This window comes from Pyrgilauda ruficollis, unplaced genomic scaffold (assembly GCF_017590135.1).
Source record: "Pyrgilauda ruficollis isolate IOZ18807 unplaced genomic scaffold, ASM1759013v1 scaffold110, whole genome shotgun sequence".
In the NCBI taxonomy this organism is placed as follows: Eukaryota; Metazoa; Chordata; class Aves; order Passeriformes; family Passeridae; genus Pyrgilauda; species Pyrgilauda ruficollis.
This window is the reverse complement of record NW_024509211.1, coordinates 97,975-120,788: the sequence shown is the minus strand read 5'-3', so window position 1 is coordinate 120,788 and position 22,814 is coordinate 97,975. Positions and strand designations below refer to the sequence as shown.

The window sequence follows — 22,814 nt, the reverse complement described above, 5'->3', positions numbered from 1 at the left end:
AGGTTTCTGGGCAGCCTGGACTTGTCACAAGGCAGGTGACAGTCTGGGACTCTCCTACAGCACCACAAGTCCATGTGTCCCTGAGCAGGAGCCAGGGGACAGGGACAGAACTGGTCCCAGAGGCTGCCTTGCCCGCAGTTCACCCAACCCTGCAACACCTGCACCGCAGAGGATGCAAAATTTTCCTCCATCTGAGGATCATGGAAGGACAAAAAGCCCCGAGGCATCCTTTCTGTCTCCCCAGAGCCCCTGTCCCCAGCACCCCGTGACAGCAGGGATGCATCCAGCCACAGCCCGATCCCAGGAGCGAGGGGTCCATGACCCACCCCAAAGCCTCACAACTGACCCCGGTACCAGCAGCCCCCTGTCCCCACCCCCGGGGGCAGAAATCAGCACCCAACAGCACTTCCAACCCTCCAGCCCTGATCCCACACCCCGTCCCCCATCCCAAACCCCATCCCCAGGATGGAAAGTGGCAGGAGGCAGCTCCCAGAGTGGCTGTGGAACAGAGAATTCCCTGTTACCACTTGGGGCACCACGGCCACCTGCCTCCTTGACACTAAAAACAAACAGGTTTGTTACGCCTTTTTTTTTTTTTTTTTCTCCCCCGAAAGGTTTATTTTTTTAAGAGCTATTTATAGCACAACCGGTTTGGAGAGGCTCGGGGAATGCGACCTGGAAAAAATAACTTGGAGGAACAGTACCCTGCAGAGGAACAAGACAGCTAAGCCTCGGCTGGGCACACGCCGGAGAAACGCTTCGGGTGACAGAAGTGTCCTTGTTTTCCCAGCCAGGGATGCTGCCAGGGCCCTGCTGCTTCCCACAGTCCTTGTTCTCCCGTTCCTCTCCCCAGGAAGGGCTGTTGCATCTGCAGGGAGCCTGGTGGCACTGGTCCTCTCCGAGGGCTCCTGTCCTCAGCCATGGGTCACAGTCCAGGATTCCGCAGCAGGACCCGAGCTGGTCACTGGGGACTCCGGGCGATGCCGGCGGCCGCGCTCATCCCATCGCCGGGGCCATCCCGCGTGCCTGGGGCTCCAGAGCGTCGGCAGGGGACACCGGGAGCTTCTGGTGACACCGGTGCTCTGTGCTGCACTGGGCTCTCCACTGCTCTGCTGCTGCTGCCGTTTCATCTTCCCTGCTTGTTTTTGCCCCGCTCCTCCTCCCTCCCCGTGCCCGCTCTCCGCTGGCACCCCCGGCCGTGTGAGCACTGCCAGCTCCAGGGCACGGCGCCCGGCACAGCCCCTGGCACAGCGCCTGGCAGGGATTCAGCCCCCAGCTGTGGGCACCCCTGGTGGGATCCGGAGGCGGAAGGGCACAACGCTCCAAAGGCTGTGACCCATCCGAGCGCCGGCAGCAGGGGCTTTATCGAGAGCTAACGAGAGTAGCGAGCTAACACTAATTATCATTAGCAAGCTGAAGAGTGGCTAATTAGCACGGACTCCACTAGTGCTGGTGCGATCCCTGCGTTCGGCTTTGCCCCCTGCCCCGGCCGCCTCGCTGAGAGAAGCCAACATTCCCATCGGAACACCCCCGGGAGCATCCCTGCGTCCGGCCCCGCCGCCGTCCTGCTCTCACAGCCACAGCCTGTCCCAGCTTTTGGGGGGCACGGGGCAGGTGCTGGGGGGCTCAGCAGAGGTGGCGTGGACGTGCTGGAAGAGCCCCAGGAGGAGGGAATGCTCACCGCTGAGTGCGTGCTCCGTCATGCTCAGGCACAGGGACTCCAGCCTGTTGTTGATGTCAGGTTCAGTCACCGGTACCTGGAACTCTGCAGGGAGAAAGGGAATAGGAGATCCTGGTCAGGGACCTGGCAGGGATCCTGCCTGCCTGCTCTGTGTGGGAAAATCATCTTAAAAATGCCCCAGGAGGGTCTGACAGGCCTCCCAGAAAAATCATCTTCAGCAAGAGACGCTCACAAAAGCAGTCATCACTCCCTGTTATCCATAAAGGATGAATCTGAGGGGGTTCAGGTGCTGGTAACAGATGTAGGGGACAGCTGGAGCAAGAGCAGAACCCCACCCAGGGAGGGGGCAGCCCTGGTCATCTCCTGGGGATGGATGCTGTCCGTGCAGGCAGGGTTAGTGCTTGGACATGGGATGGCAGCACAGACCAGCAGAGCCACTCTCTGGCTTCTCTGGGACCAGCCTGGCTCCCACTCAGCCACCCACGTCGTCACTGCCACATCCCTGGGGGGGTGAGCACAAAAAAGGGGACACACACATGAAGTCTGGAGTGTTCCAACACCCCTGTCCTAATCTAAACAGCAGCAAACTTTCCCCACCCTGCAGCAAACCCTGCAAATACAGCTTGTGCTACTGTGCTGGACGGCATCTCCCGCTTTCCACTGGCTCACAGGAACATGGGATGAGATCCAGGAGGGTTGAGGTCCCCCCACAGCCTGGCAAACAGCGGTTTGTGAGCCCAGCATCACATCATTGCTTATTTTCCTTGCGACTTAATCCACGTCTTTGGCTCCCCAATCCTCCTACGCCCTCGTCCACCGCAGGCTGACACACCAAGAGAAACCCATTTATTCTCCTGCAGCGCCTGAGAAATGTGCCCTTGTCCCGGTGTTTAATCAATACCTGGGAACAGCTGCTGCTCCTGCTGTAGGGAACATTTGCTGCCCAAATGCTGCAGTTTAACACCACTGGTGTGTGAGGCCAGGGAGCTGCCAGCCCAAAGCAGGAGTGTAGGGATGAGGGTGAGCTCATGGGGGATGGATTCCCTGTCCCGAGGTGTAAATGGTTATGGGGTGTTGGTAGGAAAAGCTCAAAGCTAAGGAAGGCATACACAAAGAGGCTTCCTCAGGGCCAGGATGCTCCAGGTCCAGGGTCCAAGGTCAGAGGGATCCTCCCTGAATCAGAGGATGCTCCCATACACAGGAGCACTTTGGCAGTGCTGGGGAAGGAAGCACTGACACAGCAGCACTTCCCTTCACACGCACTGTGGAAAGAATTTCCCCTGAGTGCGTGAGGGCAGTCCTTCCGCACCGGGGCTGTGTCCATCCATCAGGAAAAAGTGATGGATGAGCCACCACCTTCCCTCCTGACAGGAGCCCCCCAGAAAGGAGCCAGGCAAGGCACCAGCACTGTAACACACAGAGTCAAGGTGGCGCATACAGGGTCAGAAATCCCTCCAGGGATGTCTGTGATTATCCCAGGAATTCAGAGATACCCCGGTGGGAGCACACTGTGGGGAGGCTCACCTCTCACCTCCCCTCGTCTCACCTGGCTGTGGGTAAGTGGAAAAGCACCTCTGCTGCCTACCTGGCTGCTGAAACATCAGCATGGTCTGCGGGGACGTGTGGACCGGCAGCGAGCGCGTCCTCTGCACCGAGCTGTGGCTCCGGCTGGGCATGCTGTTACTGCCCCCAGGGTTGGCAAACCACAGGTTCTGTGGGGAGCAAACACAGCGTGTGGGATGCGAGGCAAAGCCCTCTGCGCCGTGGGTTTATGACCACTTTGGGCTTGTAGAATCACAGGATGGGTTGCGTTGGAAAGGACCTTAGAGATCATCTAGTACCATCCCTTGACATGGGCAGGGAGCTTCCACTATCCCAGGTTGCTCCAAGCCCTGTCCAGCCTGGCCTTGGGCACTTCCAGGGATCCAGGGGCAGCCACAGCTTCTCTGGGCACCCTGTGCCAGGGCCTCCCCACCCTCACAGGGAAGAATTCCTTCCCAGTATCTCATCTAAATCTCCCCTCTAGCAATTTAAAACCCTTCCCTTCCTCCTACCACTATATCTGCTCTTGCCAAAATTCCCTCTTTTATTTTATAAGCCACTTTAAGGACTCAGCTTTTCCCCTTCTGCTGCTTAGTTTGTCCCCCTGCCGCTGCTCCCACTTCCACATCCCACTGCACAGAGGGGAGCCCAACCCAAATTCCTGCAAACTGCCGGAAGAGCAGGCAAAAAACTGGGGATGTGGACAAGTCAGAGAAGAAAAACCAAAGGAAGTGGGAAAGGGACGGGAGAGCCAGAAAGGGCAGGAACGCCGACCAACCTGTCTGCCTTGCTTGAGGATGGCGGGGCTGGCGGCAGGGCTGCGCTGGGGGGTGCCCAGCAGCCCCGTGGGGCCCAGCAGCCCCAGCCGGGCCGTGGGGAGGTTGCGGGAGGGGATCTGGAACTGCCGGGGGTTCCTCCGTGCCAGCCCTGCCCCCGCGGATCCGGCGGTCGGCAGGGAGTTGGACTGGCCAAAGCCTCGGCTGCGGAGAGAGACAGGGCTGGGGTGAGGCACTGAGCCTGCAGGGGGTCCTGACATCCCATCCCCACTGAGGGTGGGACACTGAGCCCTGGGAAGGGGGTCCTGACCTCCCATCCCACTGAGGGTGGGACACTGAGCCCTGGGAAGGGGTCCTGACCCTCCCATCCCACTGAGAGCGGGACACTGAGCTCTGGGAAGGGGTCCTGACATCCCATCCCAACGAGAGTGGGACACTGAGCCCTGGGAAGGGGTCCTGACCCTCCCATCCCACTGAGAGCGGGACACTGAGCTCTGGGAAGGGGTCCTGACATCCCATCCCAAGGAGAGCGGGACACTGAGCTCTGGGAAGGGGTCCTGACATCCCATCCCAAGGAGAGTGGGACACTGAGCTCTGGGAAGGGGTCCTGACCTCCCATCCCACTGAGAGTGGGACACTGAGCCCTCCAGGGGGGTCCTGGCCCTCCCATCCCACTGAGAGTGGGACACTGAGCCCTCCAGGGGGGTCCTGGCCCTCCCATCCCACTGAGAGTGGGACACTGAGCCCTCCAGGGGGGTCCTGGCCCTCCCATCCCAATGAGAGCGGGATACTGAGCCATCCCACTGAGAGCGGGACACTGAGCTCTGGGAAGGGGTCCTGACATCCCATCCCACTGAGAGTGGGACACTGAGCCCTGCAAGGGGGTCCTGACATCCCATCCCACTGAGAGTGGGACACTGAGCCCTGCAGGGGGGTCCTGGCCCTCCCACCCCACCGAGGTGCTCTCTCCACCCTGCACAGGCAGTGGGAAGGAGGCAGTCTGGGTGTGCAGCATCCTCTCTTCTTCCCATCTGCCAGTTGCCTTCCCGCCCTTCTGCAGTTCTCAGATCCACACTGGTTTTCTTTAAAGCTTATTTTACTCCTGCAAAATGGGTCTGCTCTTAAATACAATCTAAAATAATCCAGGTAATGCCCCAGGAACTTGATTTCTTCAAGAATTCTCATGAGTGGATTCTCCAGTGTCTAATTTAAGTTCAGCTTTTGCTGTTGTGCTTTCTTTCTCCCCTTCTAGGAGGCTTGTTTTTACAAATATGGTCACCTCTGAGACTTCTCAAGTTCTGTAAAATTTGGTTAGAATGACCTAATAAATCCAAGTTTTATTAAGAAGAGCTGAACTAAAGGAGCTCTCCTGAAATCTCATCCTGGAAGTTCCTATACTCCCAGTTACCTCTAAACACTGGGGGTTTTTTTGGGAATAAAAAACTTGCAACAAACCAGGCTTTGAATGAAACAAAGCAGTGATGTTGTTAAAAGTGATTTAAATATCTTTTTTTTTTTTTTTGGCACAACCCCTGTGCTTTCTAGGATCACCTGAAATCCAGCATCACCTTGGAAGTGAGCAAAGGTGGTGTTCCCAACACAGCCCTGCCTGGCTCTCTGACTGCACCTCTGGCTCTGCAAAGCTTCCAGCCTTTTTCTCTGCCACTTGACAGCTTTTGGAGGAAACTCTGGTGCTGATGCCATCACCAAAGGGCAGCAGGGAAAGAGCCCAGCACTGGGAACACCCTGCACAGCTGGGAAGTGCTGGAGCCATGGAGACAGGGTGGGATGGGAGGGAAAGGCAGCAACCACACGCACAAAGACACTGCCTGCTGTGCTCCCTTCCCAGCCAGCACCTGGGATTGCACTGCTGAAGCTTTTCCAATCCTTCCCCTTCCCTAAACACAACTCTGAACCCAGCAGAACCCATCCCTGCCTCCCGAAATCCCGCATACCTCCTCTGCTGCCGATAGCCCGACAGCTCCAGGAGGGATTTCCGAGGGAAAGACCGAAAGAGTTTCTGCACCTGCTGTTTCCATGACAGCAGCCGCTTCTTCTGGATCTCTGTAAACGCCTGCCCCCCAAAAAAAGAGAGAGAAAAAAAGGAAATGGATGAATATTCTTCTGGACAAAGCCAGCAGGGATGTGCATGTGGGAGTGTGGGTAAAGAAAAGCAGCTGGAGCAGATGATGGGGTGAGCTGAGCCCCATCAGAAAGTCCAGGGGGAAACACTGCTCTGTCCTCAGGATTTACTCATCTCAGGTGGAGAAAATGCTCTGGCAGCATTCCCTGTGTCCCAGAGTGACAGCCCAGCTCTGCCTCAAGGCTGCCCACTCCTTTTGGCAGAGCGAGGGTTCGACCGTGCGTCCCGATGGGTGGTGACACTTGTCACCTGGATGTGGCTCTAGAAATGCTGCCAGGGTGAGCAAAGCTGGGATTTGGAAAGCTGAGCTGCCCTGTGGCATCCTGCATCCTATCCCCCTTCTTGGCTGTGATCCTGGCACTGACAGGCTTGGGGAGGTCACCCAGGGTGAGCCTGTCACCCACCCGGGCTCCCTGCAAAGGTCACCCAGGCAGTGACAGACCTGCTCCCAGAGCTCCAGCCAGGAGGTGTGGGTGACAGGGACACCCACGTGCCACCACTGCTAACTTTAGACACCCTAGGTCTCTGTTGGAGAGCAGCAGAAGTCTCCAGAGGACAATCTGGAGGCTAATTAGTGCCTGACTTGATTGCTCCGAACCACTCAGGAGGAGATGCTCTCTCCTGGTGCTGATTATGCCGGAGCCAGCGCAGAGGGTGGCCCTGGGATGTGGGTGGCTCTGGTGGGAGAAGTGCAGGCACTTTGGGAAAAGTTCCATGTCCTCCTGGCTTTGCTCTCTGGTCCCCAGCTTCCACCACTTCTGCTCCCTGATCCCTGCCATATGGGCAGGTGATGGAAGCAGCTTCTTCCAGGTTCTGCCAGAGTAGGTAGGAGACACTGCAGGACACCAGGGACACTGGCCATCCCTCCCTGCCACCAGCGTGCCAGAGCCCTGTGGCACAGCCTGGGCCATCCCAATCCATCACCCAGCCAAGGCAGACCCGCTGGGAGCAGGAACAGATGTAAAATCCCTGTTGCAAAATCCCAAGACCACGTGGTGCAAAACGGGAGGAGGCAACGCGAAGGATCGCTGGCTCTGTGTGATGGGAACTGCCTGCACGTTCATCCCAGGATTCCTGCTTTCATCCAGCTGCTGGTGGGACTGTCACGAGCCAGATGAATTTCCCAGCTCCAGGCCTTGGCAATTAAACCAGCGTGGGGGGAAGCAACATTTCCATGCACCACGTTGGAGCTACCGCCTGCTCCAAGCCTGTTCTGTCAGAATTACTATTAATACCCCCCAAAAATATTTGTGTTAGAAACCCAACGGTTTACATAAACAGACACTTTGGAAACAGTTTCCAAGTGATGAGAACAACAGTTTTAGATGATCTGACACGACTCACCTCGTGGATTAGACATTTGTCTATGAGCTGTAAATAGGAACTTATATTCTCTTCATCGGGTCGGGAAACTAAAAGTTGTGTGCAGACTGGAAAAAAAAGAGGAAGAGAAGGGAAATGGGGATGGGGACACCAGGATGGGGCCCAGGAGGGGTCCCACAAACCCCTTGGACATCCTGTTTCCCTTGTAACCACGAGCAGGTTTTTCATCACTGAGACAAAACGCCCCTCCCCAATTCCTGCTGTACCTTTCTATATTTAGGGACAGATTTTGTTCTCTGTTATGATGGTGTAAATCCAGAGTAACACCACTGGAGCCCCCAAAATTAGACCTAAGCAACTCAGGGGCACAGGATTAACCCCTATTCATAGACAAGAGAGCTCCTTCTCCCATGGCCAAAATCTGCCCCCACTGCAGAGTGGTCAATTCCCACCTTCCCTGATGAATTTTAACCTCTTTTGGAATGAATGTCATTGAAGGAAGTGGGAATGAGCTCACAGAGGAATGAGCTTCTCCTATTGTAAACGCCTGGGCAGGGATGCCTGGGGGTCCAGGAGGACACCACATCTTGGCAGGGCTTGTGCCACACTCTGACATTTGTCACAGGAATGAAATGGGGCCGGAGCCCCACATGTGGCTGTTTCTGCAGGGAACCAGTTGGGGACAAATTCTGCACCAGGTTCCTGTGTAGAAAAAAATCTCAAACTATTTTTTTGCAAAGAAGGTTGGAAATAGAGACAAGGCTGATATTTCTTTGTGGCACCCCAATGAGGCTCTTCCTGTTCCCAGTCTCCTGCAGATGAGAATCCCCCTCCTCTTCCCCAGGTGACCTCCCTCCATGCAGCACTGACACCTCAGGTGCCACCAGCAAGATTAGGGCACATCCAAGATCACACAGATTTGCTCCAAGAGGCAAGAATATTGCACAGGTCAGTCCCCACCTCAGCTTGCTCCTGTTACCTCCCAATGTGTCATCCCTGATGCAAAGCTGCACAGCCTGCACTTGACAAGGAACAGCACCTGAGTATTCTGGATGTCCTGCCTCCAAAGTGGGGCATAAGAAGGGGCTTGGACCCACTGATTTGCCCTCCAAATGGCTCATGTCCAGCCCATGCACCACTGCTACCCTGCTCCAAGCAGGGTAAGTCCAAGGGATGCTTCTCAAACCACCTGTGGATCAGTGGCATGACCCCAGGGTTCTGGATGGGAAGAGAGAGGACATCTTCCACTCCTGACCTCAGGGAAAGTAGTGATTTCTGCCTCTGACCTGGGGCAGGGAGAGGATGCTTTCCACTTTGGACCTGGGGCTTGGAATGCATGCCATCCACCTTGGACCTGGGGCTTTGAATGCATGCCATCCACCCTGGACCTGGGGCTTGGAATGCATGCCATCCACCCTGGACCTCGGGCAGGCAGCTTGGGCCATTGCTGCCCCTCCCCAGAACCACAACCCACCTGCCCTATCTTCTTACCTCTAAGCCCAGCACGACAGAACCTCAAAAAACCACCACACCCCTCAGACTGGGAGCTGCAGGAGCTCAGGGAAAGGCGGCTGCCACCTGCCACCACACACCCCGTGCCCCGGGGCAGCCCTCCCTGGTGACGAGTCCCCAGGTCACCGAGGACAAGCGACAGCTGCTCCTCACCTTTCCCCATCACTCGGGTGAACTGCCCGGGCAGGTCTCCCTCGGGCAAAGGGGCTCCTCCCGACTCGCCCTCGCATCCCGGGAGATGGTGCTGCTGCATCCCGGCGGCCGCGGCGTCCTTGCAGTCCGAGCCTTGGCTGTCCGAGCCCAGCAGGGAGGAGGGCTGGTGCGACTCCACGTCCCGGCTGTGCTCCTCCGTGCTCGAGTTCTGGGAGGAGTAGGCTTTGATGGGGGTGAGGATCATTTGGTGTAGCTCCTGCAGCGGGACACGCAAGTTGCCACCTTCCAGGATGTCCTGTGGATCCAAGTGGAGAGAGGAGGTTTGTGTTTGCAGGGACCAGACCCCTCCTGAGACGCCCTGAGAATTCCCAGCTTTACTCCTGCTGCATTCCACAGTCAACAGCCACGTTTCACTCATCAAGTCTTTTCTTTTTATCAGGGGAGTGCTGCAGGGACTGATTACCCAGGGATGTGTCCAGACCTGAATCCCCTGAGATAAATGTGCCCCCATCAACCGCTGGGACCCAAGTGCAACAACAATCCAGCTTCAATGTTTCCACATTTCCACCAGGGAAATGGCAAGTCCATGAAAGTGACTGAGCCCGGGAGATTTGAATGCCCAGAGAAGTAAATATCTTGTTGGTTCCCCAGCAATCCTACAATCCCAACATTTCAGCTCTATTTCATTGGAATTACACTAACATGGGCTCGTTTCCTTTTTCCAGCATTTCCTTCAAGCCTGGCTCCCACTGACTGCTCTGCCCCAAAACTGCTTGCCATGGCATCCTCATGCTCTGGGATCACCTCAGAGCCCAGGACTAAGCTGGGATGCAGGAGCCTGTCCTGTGGCAGCTGTGGGGACATCCCTGCCCACTCTGGGATGGGCTGGGAGAATGGATGCAGAGGGCACTGGGAGGGTTTCAAGGAGAGCAGGGGGTTTGTGGTCAGACACAGAAGGGGACACCACAAGGTGAAGTGATACTCCCACAGCAAAACCATTCCGCTTGGAGATCCTGGGGCAGATCCACCCAGGAGGGAGAGAATTTGGGTGCACCCCAGCCTCACTCCTGGTGTGGATCAAGAACTCCATTTCTACGGTCAGATCCTCGTCCCACTGAAGGGAAATAACTGCATTTTGTTTTTAATGTGGCCTGGACCAGAACAGCTCACTGCAGGCACAGTCTGGCTCATGGGACACTGCTTGGAAAGAGGCAACTTTTGGAGTGAATCCTGATGTGCTGAAGGAAGGGACACTAAGTGGGCACATGGGATGTCTGCAAGCCTTGAAACAGTTGTTGATTCTAATTCCTGCAGCATTCCCAGCTCACTCTTGGACGCCTCAGCTCCATTTCTCACAAAGATCTGGTGTCAGTCTGCTGGGCACTATTTTTCTGGGAGACAATCCTGCCCTGCTAACTAAGAGAGAGGGGTGGAGCAGCTCTTTCCAAGAAAGCAGCAGCATTTAGCAGCGAGACACTGCCCAAAAACATCAAGTCCCACACATGCTCCTGTTTAGCAAAAGCTGGATGGGAAGCCTGGAAAAGCAGAGATGTCTCCTCCCAGGGAAAGCAGCTCACAGGCAGCTCTGAGCCCCAGCAGAGCAGGACAGGGTCACAGTGCCACAGCCCAAACCCATCCCAGAGGGCTCCAAACCAGTCCCTGCCACTTTCCTCCTGTATTTTACAGCGTGCCTGGCTGGCTGTGCCAGCTGAGCTGGGCTCCAGCTCCTGCACAGCACCACTCAATCAATACCAGATTCCCAAATCCCAGTGGAGGAGTGGAGGAAGAGGCTGTGCAATAGCCTGGAAAACACAGGGCTGCAGCCAGCTCCATCCAGCTCTTGGATTTAATAGTTATTATTAATAACAGAGGTAAATATGGCTTTATTAGCTCCTGCCATACTCTGAGCACAAGCCCATATTATAAATAAATAGTGAAGCAGTGAGCTAAGGAAAACACCAATAAATAGCAACACACCACAGAAGTATTTAAAAGCCCCTAGTGGGAGGCTCTGCAAGTTGCTGTTTGAAGATGGTGCAATTAAATATAATATAATACAGCGATAATAAATAGGGAGAGGTTGGGTGAGCTGCTCCCAGCTAGGCTGTGGTGCTGCTCCTTCCCCAAAAGCCCTTCCTGCGTGGTTTAAGCTTTTGTTGAAGTGATAAAGAAGTTTCTATTTATTCTCCTTGGAAATTCAGGATGTTTTTCGGGCACTGGAATTCTGTGAAATAAAACCACAGATCCCCACAATATGTGTAAGCAAAGAGTACTTCACCCCAGAATTAATTCCTGGCTTCTTGAAAACAACAAGAAATACAAAAATGGTTGTGATTACTTACTCCTTCTAGAGATTTGAGCAGGTTTTGTCTTTCTTTTAGCTTTTGGATACTGATGACTATTTTGTGTCTTGCGCCTTTGGTAACATTCTGCAAAAACAGGACAAAACTTGATGTTAACACTTCCACAGGGCAGCTGGCCCAACCCAAACCCTTCCTCTCCTAAACAGAAAGGGCTCTAGAAATTAATTACATTTTTGAGTGCAGGGATTTGTGGCGGACATAGAAAATCACCCAGAGACTTGCTGAGGATAGAGATTTCCAGCTAGTCTGTCCCTCCCTGGTGCACCTACACATGGAGAGCAACGGTGTTCCCATTCCTCTTTATCCCAAGGATAATGCAGAGGTGAACCTGAAAGCAGTGGGGGCTGGAACTAGATAATCTTTAAGCCAACTTCCAACCCCAAACAGCAATATTCTATGATTCTGTGACATTTTCAAAGGCAGTCTGCCATCAAAGCCCCACTGCCTTTGAGGGAGTTGCCTACCACAGGCTGCACCCCTGAAACTCCTGAACTTAATCCCAGCTGGGAAAAAAGCCCCAAGCACAGCTCCCAGTGATGGGACCTCCATGCTGGGACAAGGTTTCTTTCACGTACAATGTGAGATTTTTTCACTCCCCAAGGCCCAATTTCCCTTTTTCTGCTTCCCAACCACGGGAAGTCACACGAAGGGGCTTTGGAAGTTGCCACCCCCAGGTGAGGTGGGACATACTTGTGCCTCGAGCTGGCATTCAGTGAGGGCCATCATCTCCTCGTACGTCATCTGGGAGAAGAGGGCGGCGTACTTGTGCAGCCGGAGGCTCTTCAGCCAGGCTGGGACATCTGCAGCAAAAGGCAAGGACAGGAGAGCTCCGCTGAATTCATGGAACACACGAGCACAACCACGAGCAACAGCATCAACCCCAGCGTGAGGGGCATCCCAAGGGACACCTCACTGAGCTTCACGGACCTCTGGGAGGACACAGGGATGTGGATGGGACGAGGAACCAGCCCCGGATGGGGATACAGGGCTGTGGATGTGAGTGGGACAAGGAACCAGCCCCTGGATGGGGACACAGGGTTGAGGTTGTGGACGTGAGAAGGAACCAGCCCCTGGATGGGGACACAGGGCTGTGGATGGGGATGGGATGAGGAACCAGCCCCTGGATGGGGATACAGGGCTGTGGATGTGGATGGGATGAGGAACCAGCCCCTGGATGGGGATACAGGGCTGTGGATGTGAGTGGGACAAGGAACCAGCCCCTGGATGGGGACACAGGGTTGTGGATGTGGATGGGAGAAGGAACCAGCCCCTGGATGGGGACACAGGGATGTGGATGTGGATGGGCCCCTGGATGAGGACACAAGGTTGTGGACGTGAGAAGGAACCAGCCCCTGGATGGGGACATGTGGATGGGACAAGGAACCAGCCCCTGGATGAGGACACAGGGTTGTGGATGTGGATGGGAGAAGGAACCAGCCCCTGGATGAGGACACGTCCTCAAAAGTTGGGTTTCTGTGGGAAAGCCACTGGGAGTCAGCCCATGGGGAGCAGGCATTGTGCCACTGCACGCCAAGCTCCTCACTGCTGTTTTCCCAGGAACACGGGAGCTGCTGAAGCTCATGGAGTGGTTGAGCTCAGGACAAGCAAAGGGCTGTTTTGTGGATGGCAGACACTGATTTATGGCATGAGGGATGGTGGCATGTGCTGAAAATGGAACCGGCTGCTTAAACAGAACTACAGAGATGGGTTTGGGATGGAAAAATGATGTGCCATCAAAGATGGCCCCACACCCTGCCTCAAAGGGTGACTTGGGACCCAAAATGCACTGACTGAAATGACTTCTTCCTTCCCAGTTGTTACCTGCAGGGTAGCACCTCTATGCCCAGCTGGAGGGGTACCCAAAAATACATTTATCCTCCTGACATCAACATGGTTTCACAGTGAGGGACCTGGGAGGGGAATCCTTCCTCTGTGACATTCAGAACTCCATGATGGAGAAGGCAATGTGACAACAAGCAGCTATGCAGGGTTTTGCAGGTCTGGGGGTCTGTGGTGGCACCCCACAAGGGAGGGGGGCCCTGCAGGTGTCTGTGCTGCAGCACAGCACTGGCCTGTGACGACGTTTTTAGTTTGTAAAGGCTTCAAATGCTTTGCCAAACTGAGACCTGCTTTATTCAGCACCTACAACCCCACAGGAGCTCTGCCACAGCCTCCCCAGCTGATGTGCTCTGCTCCCAGCAATACCTTGTCCACAGTCCTTGTCCCCTTCCCTACCAGTGAGACACTTGGGAGCTCATTCCCACTGCTGAGACATCCATCTCATGGAGTGGGTCCAGAAAGTCCCACACTGCTGAGTACCACATGCAAGCCAAGGATTGTCCATGACCTCTTCCTGAACCAAGGCCTCATCACTGGAAGGGACAGGGCAGGAGGGATCTTGGTTTGCTTCCCTAAGGCAATCCATACATCTGCCAGAAGTCTCCTGCTGATCCCAAACCCACCTTGCATCCAAGCAGAGGATGCAAACAATTCCAACATGCTGCATCCTGCTCCCACTCTCCAAATCCCAGACACACACTGGGATTCACGTGTCAATGAAATTCCTCAAGTGCTACACAGGAGATCAAACCCACACCAAACACGGGGAAAAGCAATTACAGAGCACAGATGGGCTGAAATTCACCGTTTTCCCTAAGTTCTGACATGCAACATTCCCCAAGTGTGCTACCAGCACCCTCTTAAACTAATTTCTGTTTAAAATAAACAAAAACCTCTAAACAAAAAGCCCCATCTCCAGCACAGGCTCAAATTTCAACACCATTTTAACACAAAACCACATCATTCTAGTGACAGCACATTAAAAGTCTCCCTGATCCCCCATCCCCATGGGACATCTGCCTTTGGCACACATCCATGCCAATGGCAAAGCCCACAGGGATGCTTCCAGAAGAGAGATGCAACTTCACACAGACACTGAACCCTGCAGGAAACCCATCTCCAACCTGTGCAGAAGCAGCTCTTTGCCTTTGCATCAGCCTGTCTGGATCATGCCTTGATTTTGGGGAGAGTGGTGGTCCCAGAGCCCCTGAGCCAGCAGAGATCCTGGCAATCCTGGGAGCAGGCTGGGGAGAAGGAGCCACCCCAGGACAGAGGGAGTGTGTTGTGTGTGGTGGAGCTTTCCCCCTTCCCACAGGGAAGAGGCAACCAGGAGGTGCAAGGACATCCAAGGTGATTTCCTGGTCCTTGGAAAGTCAAACTTCCCAGTGCTCTCCATGGATGGGTGAACCAGCTGCCTGCAGAGCTACTCTTTAATCAGCAATTACCAGGAGCTAATTGTGAAGTCATGGCACGGCTGTCAGGAAATTTAGAAGGAAAACAATTCACCCTGCCATATCTACACACAGGACACCTTGGCTCTACCCAGACCTTCCTCCTGGTGCTCCCCAGGATGTGCCCCAGCAATCACAGAATCCTGGAATGGTTTGGTTTGGAAGGGACCTTAAAGATTATTTAATTCCAACCCCCTGCCATGGGCAGGGACACAGGAAGGGACAGACAGACAAATTGGGATCCATGGAGAACCAAGTGTCCATATCTTCCCCTGGAGAAACCAAGAGCTAGGATAAAGCCAAAGGACATCTTCCCTTCAGCATGAAGATAGATAGAAAGAAAAGAACTGGGAGCATCAAGATAAACAGAAAGGAAGGAAACAGGTGACACTGGGGGAGATAGACTGGCAAGGCAGGTGGGGATCTGTCATGACATTCCAGATCCCATGGGTCTGGATCCTCCTGGATGCCCTGGAGGGTGTTAAAGAAGGAACCAGCTGCCCAGGAGCAGGGGGGACACCCAGCCACAGGAGCCTGCAGGCACTCAGGGAGACGTGGCTGCAATTCAGAGAACGGACTTGGCAACAGGAGCAGCCAGCCTGGATGGAAAACGAGGCAGCCCCATAAAAATGCACCGAGTTGTGCCTTTCTGTAGGAACAAGAAACGGCACGATCGGAGTGCAGGGAACGGGCAGTCCTCTTTTTTTTTTTTTTTTTCAGGAAAGCTGTGGGGATACAATGGGTCATATGGAGCTCACAGTGCTTTGTTATTTGAGGACGATGAGCTACACAGCCACAGGAATGCTGTCTGGAGGCAAACAAGCCTCTGCTCTGCTTCCAAGTCCAGTTTTGGGCAGCACACCTTCAATAAAACGCGGACTTTTTGGAAAAAATCCTGGCGGAGAGAAGCAGGAACAACCCCAAGTTTAGAAAACATCATCTGGGAAGGCAGTGGAATGGTTCAGCCTGAAGAAAACCCAGCTGAGGGGGAGGACACAGCAGGCACAGACACCAGAGGTTGTGAACATCTGTTCTGCACGTCCCTGGACAGGGGGACAAAAGCCATTTGGCTGAGCCAGCAATGGGGGAATCATGTTTGGAAGTCTGGAAAGGGACAGCCCGAGGAAGGGTGGACGTAGCCCAGCTGCACGCAGCAGCAAGGGGATGTGTTAACATGTGGGGGTTATTGAATTGGTCGTGGCTGGTGGACAGCCTCTGGGTTTTGTGGATTTGGCCACACAGGTTGGTTGCACAGCACTGGGAAGTTCCTGTCCACGCAGATCCCGGAGCTGCAGCTGTGGATCACAGGGAGCCAAGCTCCCCATGGCCTCCTCCCCAGCTCCTTCTGCAGAAACCTGGAGAAATGTAGTGTTAAACAGCCCCCCAATAAAAACACTTGCTCCCAAAAAGTTCTCCCTGGCCAGACAGACTGCAGGACTCGACCTGCCTCTATTACATTCCCTAGAACCACGAGGGGTTTTTCATGCATTTATTTCATGCACATCAAAGCCATCCAGAGCCAAGCCAAACGCAGTCCCACATCACACAGATTTATCCACATCTCAATTTGTCTGTAATTAGACTAAAATCAGGCCTTGTGACTGTTAAAAAATACAATTATTTCCCTATTCTGATACACCACTGGTTAGCACAAAGTCAAGCTGCTTTGCATTAATACAAATTGGAGTTGTTTAAATCAGTCTGAGAGCTGCAGGGTCATTTTCAGTCTGTTCCCAGGAACACACAGTCTGTGCGTTTGCCCAGTTTTTAGCTGTTTATTCCTCCTCTGCTTTAAGTTTGCTCTGCATCTTTGACTGCAGCAAGTAGGGCTCATTTCTGCCTTGTTTACCACCAGAACCACATATATTTATTGCCAAAATCTCTGTGAAATGTAGGTATAATGGGAAAACCGACCGAAACACACAGGTTAAATTCACTGCAAACAAGTATCCCAAGCCAAAACTTCCCCAGATACTTGGTGGGTACCAAACACTGCAATGGTAAATCACACGTGGCTTGCTAAGCTTGCTCTAAGCTATTTTTCACTGTCATAAAAAAAAAAAAAGAGAGAAAAAAGAGCACCACTCGCAGCCAAAAGCCACAGGCAATGGAAAAAACCCAGCTTTTTTTGCAAAGCTGGCAGCTCCCAGGATTTTGGGGCAAAACCAGCCCACTGGCACCCGAGCGTAAGACGTCAGATCAGGACCAGCTGCTATTTAAAAGAAAACCCAAGGCATTCCCCTAAACCTGAACTCCTAATTCGGGGAGACAAGGCTGGGAGGCCCCGCTTGGCCAGGGGGATCCTCGCCCCAAAACCGCCGAGCGAGAGCGCCGCGCTGCCGGGAGCGCGGGCACAGCTCCCCCTCCTGCCTCGGGGCGCTGGGGGTCGGGGGCTGGTTTGTCACTCACCTTTCATCCCACTCCCTTCCTCCTGGAATGTGTTACGAGCAGAAGGCTGATCTTCTAAATGTTCACTCCCACCACTTCCCGAAGAGGCTACACTGCTTTGTGGAGACAGGGGGGCATGATCGGAAGGGATGCACTGGGGTCCTCTAGCTCGTAAGTCCTCATGAGACATCCATCCATGTCCTAGAGGTTGGTTTGGCACATTCATGGGTGGGGTAAGGGACACAGAGCGTTTCAAAGGGCTGTGGTGTGTCTGGCCTGAGAGAACTGAAAAAAAAATAAAATCAAAGAGGTTATTCCCCCCTCGCGGCCCGGGATGCAGCAGAGTCCCCCGAAAAAAAAAATAAAAAAAAAAAATCAAACGAAATTATAAAATGTGTGGTGGTGGTTGGCCATGGTGCCTGGCTGATGGCTTTGCAGCGCCCCTGAGCCCTACCCTGAGCTCTCTGCTTTGCCTCCTGGGAAGCAAAAAGGATGGGAGTACCTGCCCGGAGATGGGATCACACGAGCTACGCTGGGCTGCCCAAAGGAAGGTGTTGTGTGGAGTCCAGCTCTAGGGAAAAAACATCAATCCTGCAGTTCTGGAGCGAAAAAATCCCCAGGATGGGGATGTCCCACAGAGATCCAAGGGAAGCATCCTTGTCTCTCCCTTTGGGTTAGGAGCTGGCTTGTGCCCTGAAGCAGGAGCACTCACACGTCTCCCACAATCACTGCAAGGGTACTTCTCATCCATAGGAATGTCTCAGCCTTGCTGAGTCCTACTAAAATCACAGGATTATGGGATGGTTTGTGTTGGAAGGGGCCTTACAGATCTCATTCTAACCCCCTGACATAAGCAGGGACACATTCCACTAGACCAGCTTGCTCCAATCCCTGCCCCACCTGCCCTTACTCTGTTTTAAGTACTGAAAAAAAGTATTAAAAGATTGTTCTGTTTGCTTAACAAAATTCAAATTCCATCACTCAGAGTCACTAAACTACTGGTTTAAACATAAACACGGTGCATTTAATTTAACATACAGTTTTAGGATGCAAACCAGGGAAAATTTCCCTGCTCCAGGAAAACCTCAGGGCAGAGGGATTAGAATGACCTTTCAGCCTACAAGAAACAGAAGCAAAAACTCTTCAATTTTTCTTTCCAAACCAAATTTCTAAACTGTGCAAAACCTGGGGGAAATTCATTGTTCTCATGGCTTTTCCATCTAAAGCACCAAAGCCCTAAAGCTCCTTAATCCCCTTTTTGCATTTACAGCAGTTCACCAAAACCACTCAGACTCCTCTCCATGTTATTATTTAATATAAACGAGTCTTGGTGGAAAACCCCCAGCCAGGTGCACTGTGCTGCAAAGGTTAAGCCAGGCTTAATTCCCAGCTCAAGCCTGGGGGAAAACCCACCATCAAAGCCATCTTGCTGACCAGGAGCAGCATGAAAATGAGGCAGCAGTGAGGTTACAAAAGGAGGGGAGAGAGAAACACCAGAGCACATTTGCATTTATTAACCACCTGCAATAAGCAGCTGGTACCACAGGCAGCTGCTGGATGAGGCCAAAAAACCTGTGGATTTCTGTAGTGTTTAAATAATTCCTACTTCTGAAAGGGTTTTCTTTTGCCAACACATAACACTAACTCCACGCTCTGCAGGGAAGCACTGGGGTGGCTTATGGGGAAGAATTTGTTCCCTTCCCTTTTAAAAACTATACAAACATCTTCCAGAAGTCTCCTGGCAGAAAAGGATGTCAATGAGATCCTGAGATTGCTTCCAGAGCAGTGTTATGCTTCCTAAAGCTCTGATGTGATGCAGCCTAATGGGGACATAGATGGATTTCAGAAGGTCCTGGGCAAGCTTTTTCAGCTCTTGGCTTTGCAATCATACCCCCAAACCAGCATCTGTACGTGCCACATCACCCTCTCAGGAGAAAAATATATTTAGGATTTAAAACCCCCCAAAATATAACGGGAAAAAAATGGATAAATTGGTTAAAATGCATCACCAGGGCTGAGCACTGGCTCTGCACCACCCAGAGCCCTTCTGTGCCTGCTGCCCCCAGCTATGGTCACTCTGCCACGGGGAGAGAATTCACCCTGAATTTGTTGTAGGAAAAACACTGATTTAGGAAGTATTTGTGCCCCTCAGATGAAGGAGAGATGCAGGAGAAGGAGCAAGGAGGACTGAGGTTAATTGTCCCCTTTCAGGAGGCCAAGGGCTGCTCTGCCAATCCAGCTCTTGCAGGGTGTGTGCAGACACTGGTACCCAGCAGTGCTTACACCACCCTGCACACAAGAGGGTATTTTTGGCATAAATCCAGCCCAGATTCCTTCACGAGCAGCAACACCCCTGCAAACTGCTGCTCTTCCATCTTAATTTTATGTCCCCTAATTAGAAGCTGGTGTCGGCTGAAGGAGAAATAATGAACTCCAAAGGATGGTCAGGGACAATTAGAAACCATCCAGTGCACCAGACAAAAATCAGTTCCACTTCTTTCCCAGAGATAATGCAACACTGGATCCAAGAGAACACGTTTTACTAAGCCAAATTTTTAACACTGGGTCCAAGAGAACATGTTTTACTAAGCCAAATTTTTACTGAACTCTGAGTCAGTTCACACAACACCTGAGAGGCAGCAGGGACAATCCCTCTGCAAAGGATGCTGCAAGTCCCCAGCTCCTTGAAACCACCTGGGGACCAAACTGAGATGATTTAAGAGCTCTTAGCACTGGCCTAACTTTAGGGTCTGCTTTTTATTGGTGATAATGTGGTTTCTTGCAACCCCTCTTACCCATTTCCACCAGCCCTAAAAATGCTGAGAATCCTGGGATGGCATCCCTGTTTTACTCTGTAATCCCCCAGGGGATTAATAAATGCCCACATTTATTATATTTATTAATAGTATTTATTAATAATATTTATTAATACTATTTATTAATAATATTTATTAATGTTTCTGCTTGTGGTCATGCCCTCAGCTTCTTGAAATAAGAGGATGTAGCTAATTACTTCCAAAGCATCCGTTTATTGTATGGCCTGACCTGAATTTGACCACTCTGTGTGCTTTTTGGATGGTCCAAGGTGAATCCAGGGCTGAAATAAATGGTCCTGGCTAAAATGAATGGTCCACGTGGGCTTTAACTTCAGCAGAAGAAAACCAAGTGTGAGTTTATCACCTTACACTCATGCCTCCTCCTCTTTTACTATAAAAAATATTAAGCCTAAACTTAAAAAGGAAATCTAAAATGTTATTGGGGGCCAAGATAAGCTTCCAGGAGGTGGGTGGGCACAGCTGCCTCTCTGAGTGCTGTGAGCTGGGCAAACAAAGAGGGGAAACCACGGCTCCAAAGGGCATCCCACGCTGGCACACGGATCCCTACAGCTTGTAAGCATGCCCCATTTCTGGTTTAGAAGTGTTTTCCTGCCCTTCAGGTGCTGCCAAGACTCCACACAGGCACTGCCTGGTCCAGCTCCTTCCAAACTGGTGTCCAGTGGGACAGGGGTTGGAGCAGATCATGGTTTTGCCTGGAATCAGAGGGCTGGTGTTGCCTCTTTGCTCTGAGCAGCCAGGGTTGTGTTCAGCCCACACCAGCCCAGGTTTCCTTGCAAGAAACCTCTCCATGATTTCCAGACTGGGATCAAGCTCAGGGTAATACTCCCAGGTAAAAATAAAAAGCAGAGGATGGAGAAGGAGTGATGGCAACAAAGCTCCCCAAGACAGGAGGCAGCTGCTGGCCATGCTGGGAGCATCCCTGAAGGACCACCCCCTCCCCAGGCAAATCTGGATTTATCTCAGACCAAACCCTGCCTGGGCTGCCAGGCACAACACACTTACAGAAACTCTGTGGCTGCAAGTGCTCTCACCCCCTGAAGCCTTGGGTTTGGGATTTTTTTTTTCCCTCCCCCCTCTTTTCCCTTTTGAAGTGGTGCTGCCTGTTTTGGGAGGCAAGGGCTGATTTCAAGAGGGTTTTTGTTCACTGAGGACCATGTGGAACAGCGTCAGACATTTGTGTTGTGGTTTCTCAGGGTTCTGGGCCAATTTTTTTCAGCCTGAGAAGGGAAAAGCCACCCATTCCTGTAATTAGAGCTGAGAAATTGGGCTCTGCAGGCAGACCTTCCTCCACACAGCGTGGGACAGCTGACAAGGTGCTCACGCTCCCTCTGCCCCTCATGAAATCTGGCTTAGAGTGCTGCAAAAGTCCTTGAAAGGAGACACATGGGAGAGTTTCCAGTGAGAACCAAACCCACCACTGGGAGTATTCAGAATGTCTCCAGTCCCCACCATGCCCCTGACACCCAAAGGACCAGCAGTGGGTCCATACATCAGGTTACAATCCCAAATAACATCTTCCCCGTGCTTGCAGAAAGGAAAAGGCACTGCAAGGTGCATACTGAACTCTTTGGGACCTTCTTTTGGTTTTTTTAGCTTAAAATGACACTTGGCTGTTTACGGTGAGTCCTCAGGCAGCATCTGATCACATACAGCTCCTTTCCTGGTCTGTTGGTACCTGGAACAGCAGCCTGACCCCAAAAAGTGTGGATGTTTTAAATCCACACAAGGTTTTGTGCAGCCTGGAAGCTCCCCCGTGGAGAGGGAACATTGAGCATCCCCCTCACAAAGCCAACCCCAAGTTCAACTCAGTCCTCCCCTCTGCCTGCTCCTTGCTATCCCAGTCACAGCACATCCTCTCCTCCAGGAAGGCTTCCCCGTGCTGGCAGACCAATGCCCAGGGCTTTTCCAGCTTTTCTTTGCCCAGAACCCTTGGAAAGAGCTGCCAGTGGGTCACACTGCCCAGCTGGCACCCAGTCCCCTTCCTGGGCACCTCATTCACCTCCTCCCCACGCTGCCCCAGGCAGCTCCAGCACGGCCAGAGCACAACCTGATGGAACATTTTTCAGCTCAACATCCCCTAACCCTTGGAGCCTCCTCTTTGTGCCTTTTTTCCTTTAATCTCCCTGTGTTCTGTGGCTGTGACTTTTACACAAACTGTGTTTGCAGGAGCTGGATAATCCATGTGCTGGCCTCTGAACCACGGGCTGATCTAACCCTGAAGGGGTGAAATTCAGGGTCCTAAATGCAAGAAGCCACTGGGGAAAAGGAAAACAGAGGTATTAGGAAATTTAACCCCTGTACCAGGAAAAAAACCCATACAAGCAGAGTGCTGCCTCGAGCAGAGAAATGGGAAGAAGCAGAGACTGCAGAAAAGACTGTCAAGCAAATCTTTTTTAAGAAATGGTGTTTTTAAACACAGTTTCCTGTTGAAGAGACTGGACAGAGAAACAATAACCCGTTTGTTGCTGCTCCCTCCGAGCAGCAGCGCCTGCGAGGCCCCATCCAGGCTCAGCGGGGAAGGAACCCTCACAGGGGCTTTTGAAATTCCCTGCATGGCACAAACACACGTGGAGCTGCTGCTTGGCTCCAGCAGGAACTGCTGTGGCTGTTATTTACTCATTTGTGTGGCAGCAGGAGCGGGGCTGCATCGAAAGATGTGTAAATTCAGACCCTGGTGGCTCCGGCAATCCGACGGGATGCGTTTCTGGAAGGAAGCCCAGCTTGTCTCAGCAAGCAGCAGGAGCTCAGGAGCTGCTTTCAAGCTCCTTCACAAAATCCTGGGATGGTTTGGGTTGGGAGGGATCTT

At 52.8% G+C, this 22,814-nt stretch overlaps 1 protein-coding gene across 6 annotated transcripts in view; it reads right to left on the bottom strand.

Moving 5' to 3' along the window:
- Positions 1-22,814, bottom strand: part of SAMD4A (sterile alpha motif domain containing 4A) — a 102,171-nt gene that overhangs the window by 3,482 nt on the left and 75,875 nt on the right. For 2 of the 6 annotated variants that reach the window (XM_041476475.1, XM_041476485.1), the window contains exons 4-12: positions 17,193-17,456; positions 12,184-12,293; positions 11,473-11,559; positions 9,131-9,425; positions 7,487-7,572; positions 5,955-6,073; positions 4,002-4,203; positions 3,267-3,393; positions 590-1,765 (exon numbers count right to left, since the gene is read on the bottom strand). In XM_041476475.1, coding sequence (XP_041332409.1) covers positions 1,572-1,765; positions 3,267-3,393; positions 4,002-4,203; positions 5,955-6,073; positions 7,487-7,572; positions 9,131-9,425; positions 11,473-11,559; positions 12,184-12,293; positions 17,193-17,456 — 1,484 coding nt within the window. In that variant the 3' untranslated portion in view covers positions 590-1,571. Of the gene's footprint in view, positions 1-589; positions 1,766-3,266; positions 3,394-4,001; positions 4,204-5,954; positions 6,074-7,486; positions 7,573-9,130; positions 9,426-11,472; positions 11,560-12,183; positions 12,294-17,192; positions 17,457-22,814 lie in introns of those variants that run through there. The other 4 variants (XR_005955877.1, XM_041476494.1, XM_041476513.1 and 1 more) reach the window with 4 other exon arrangements.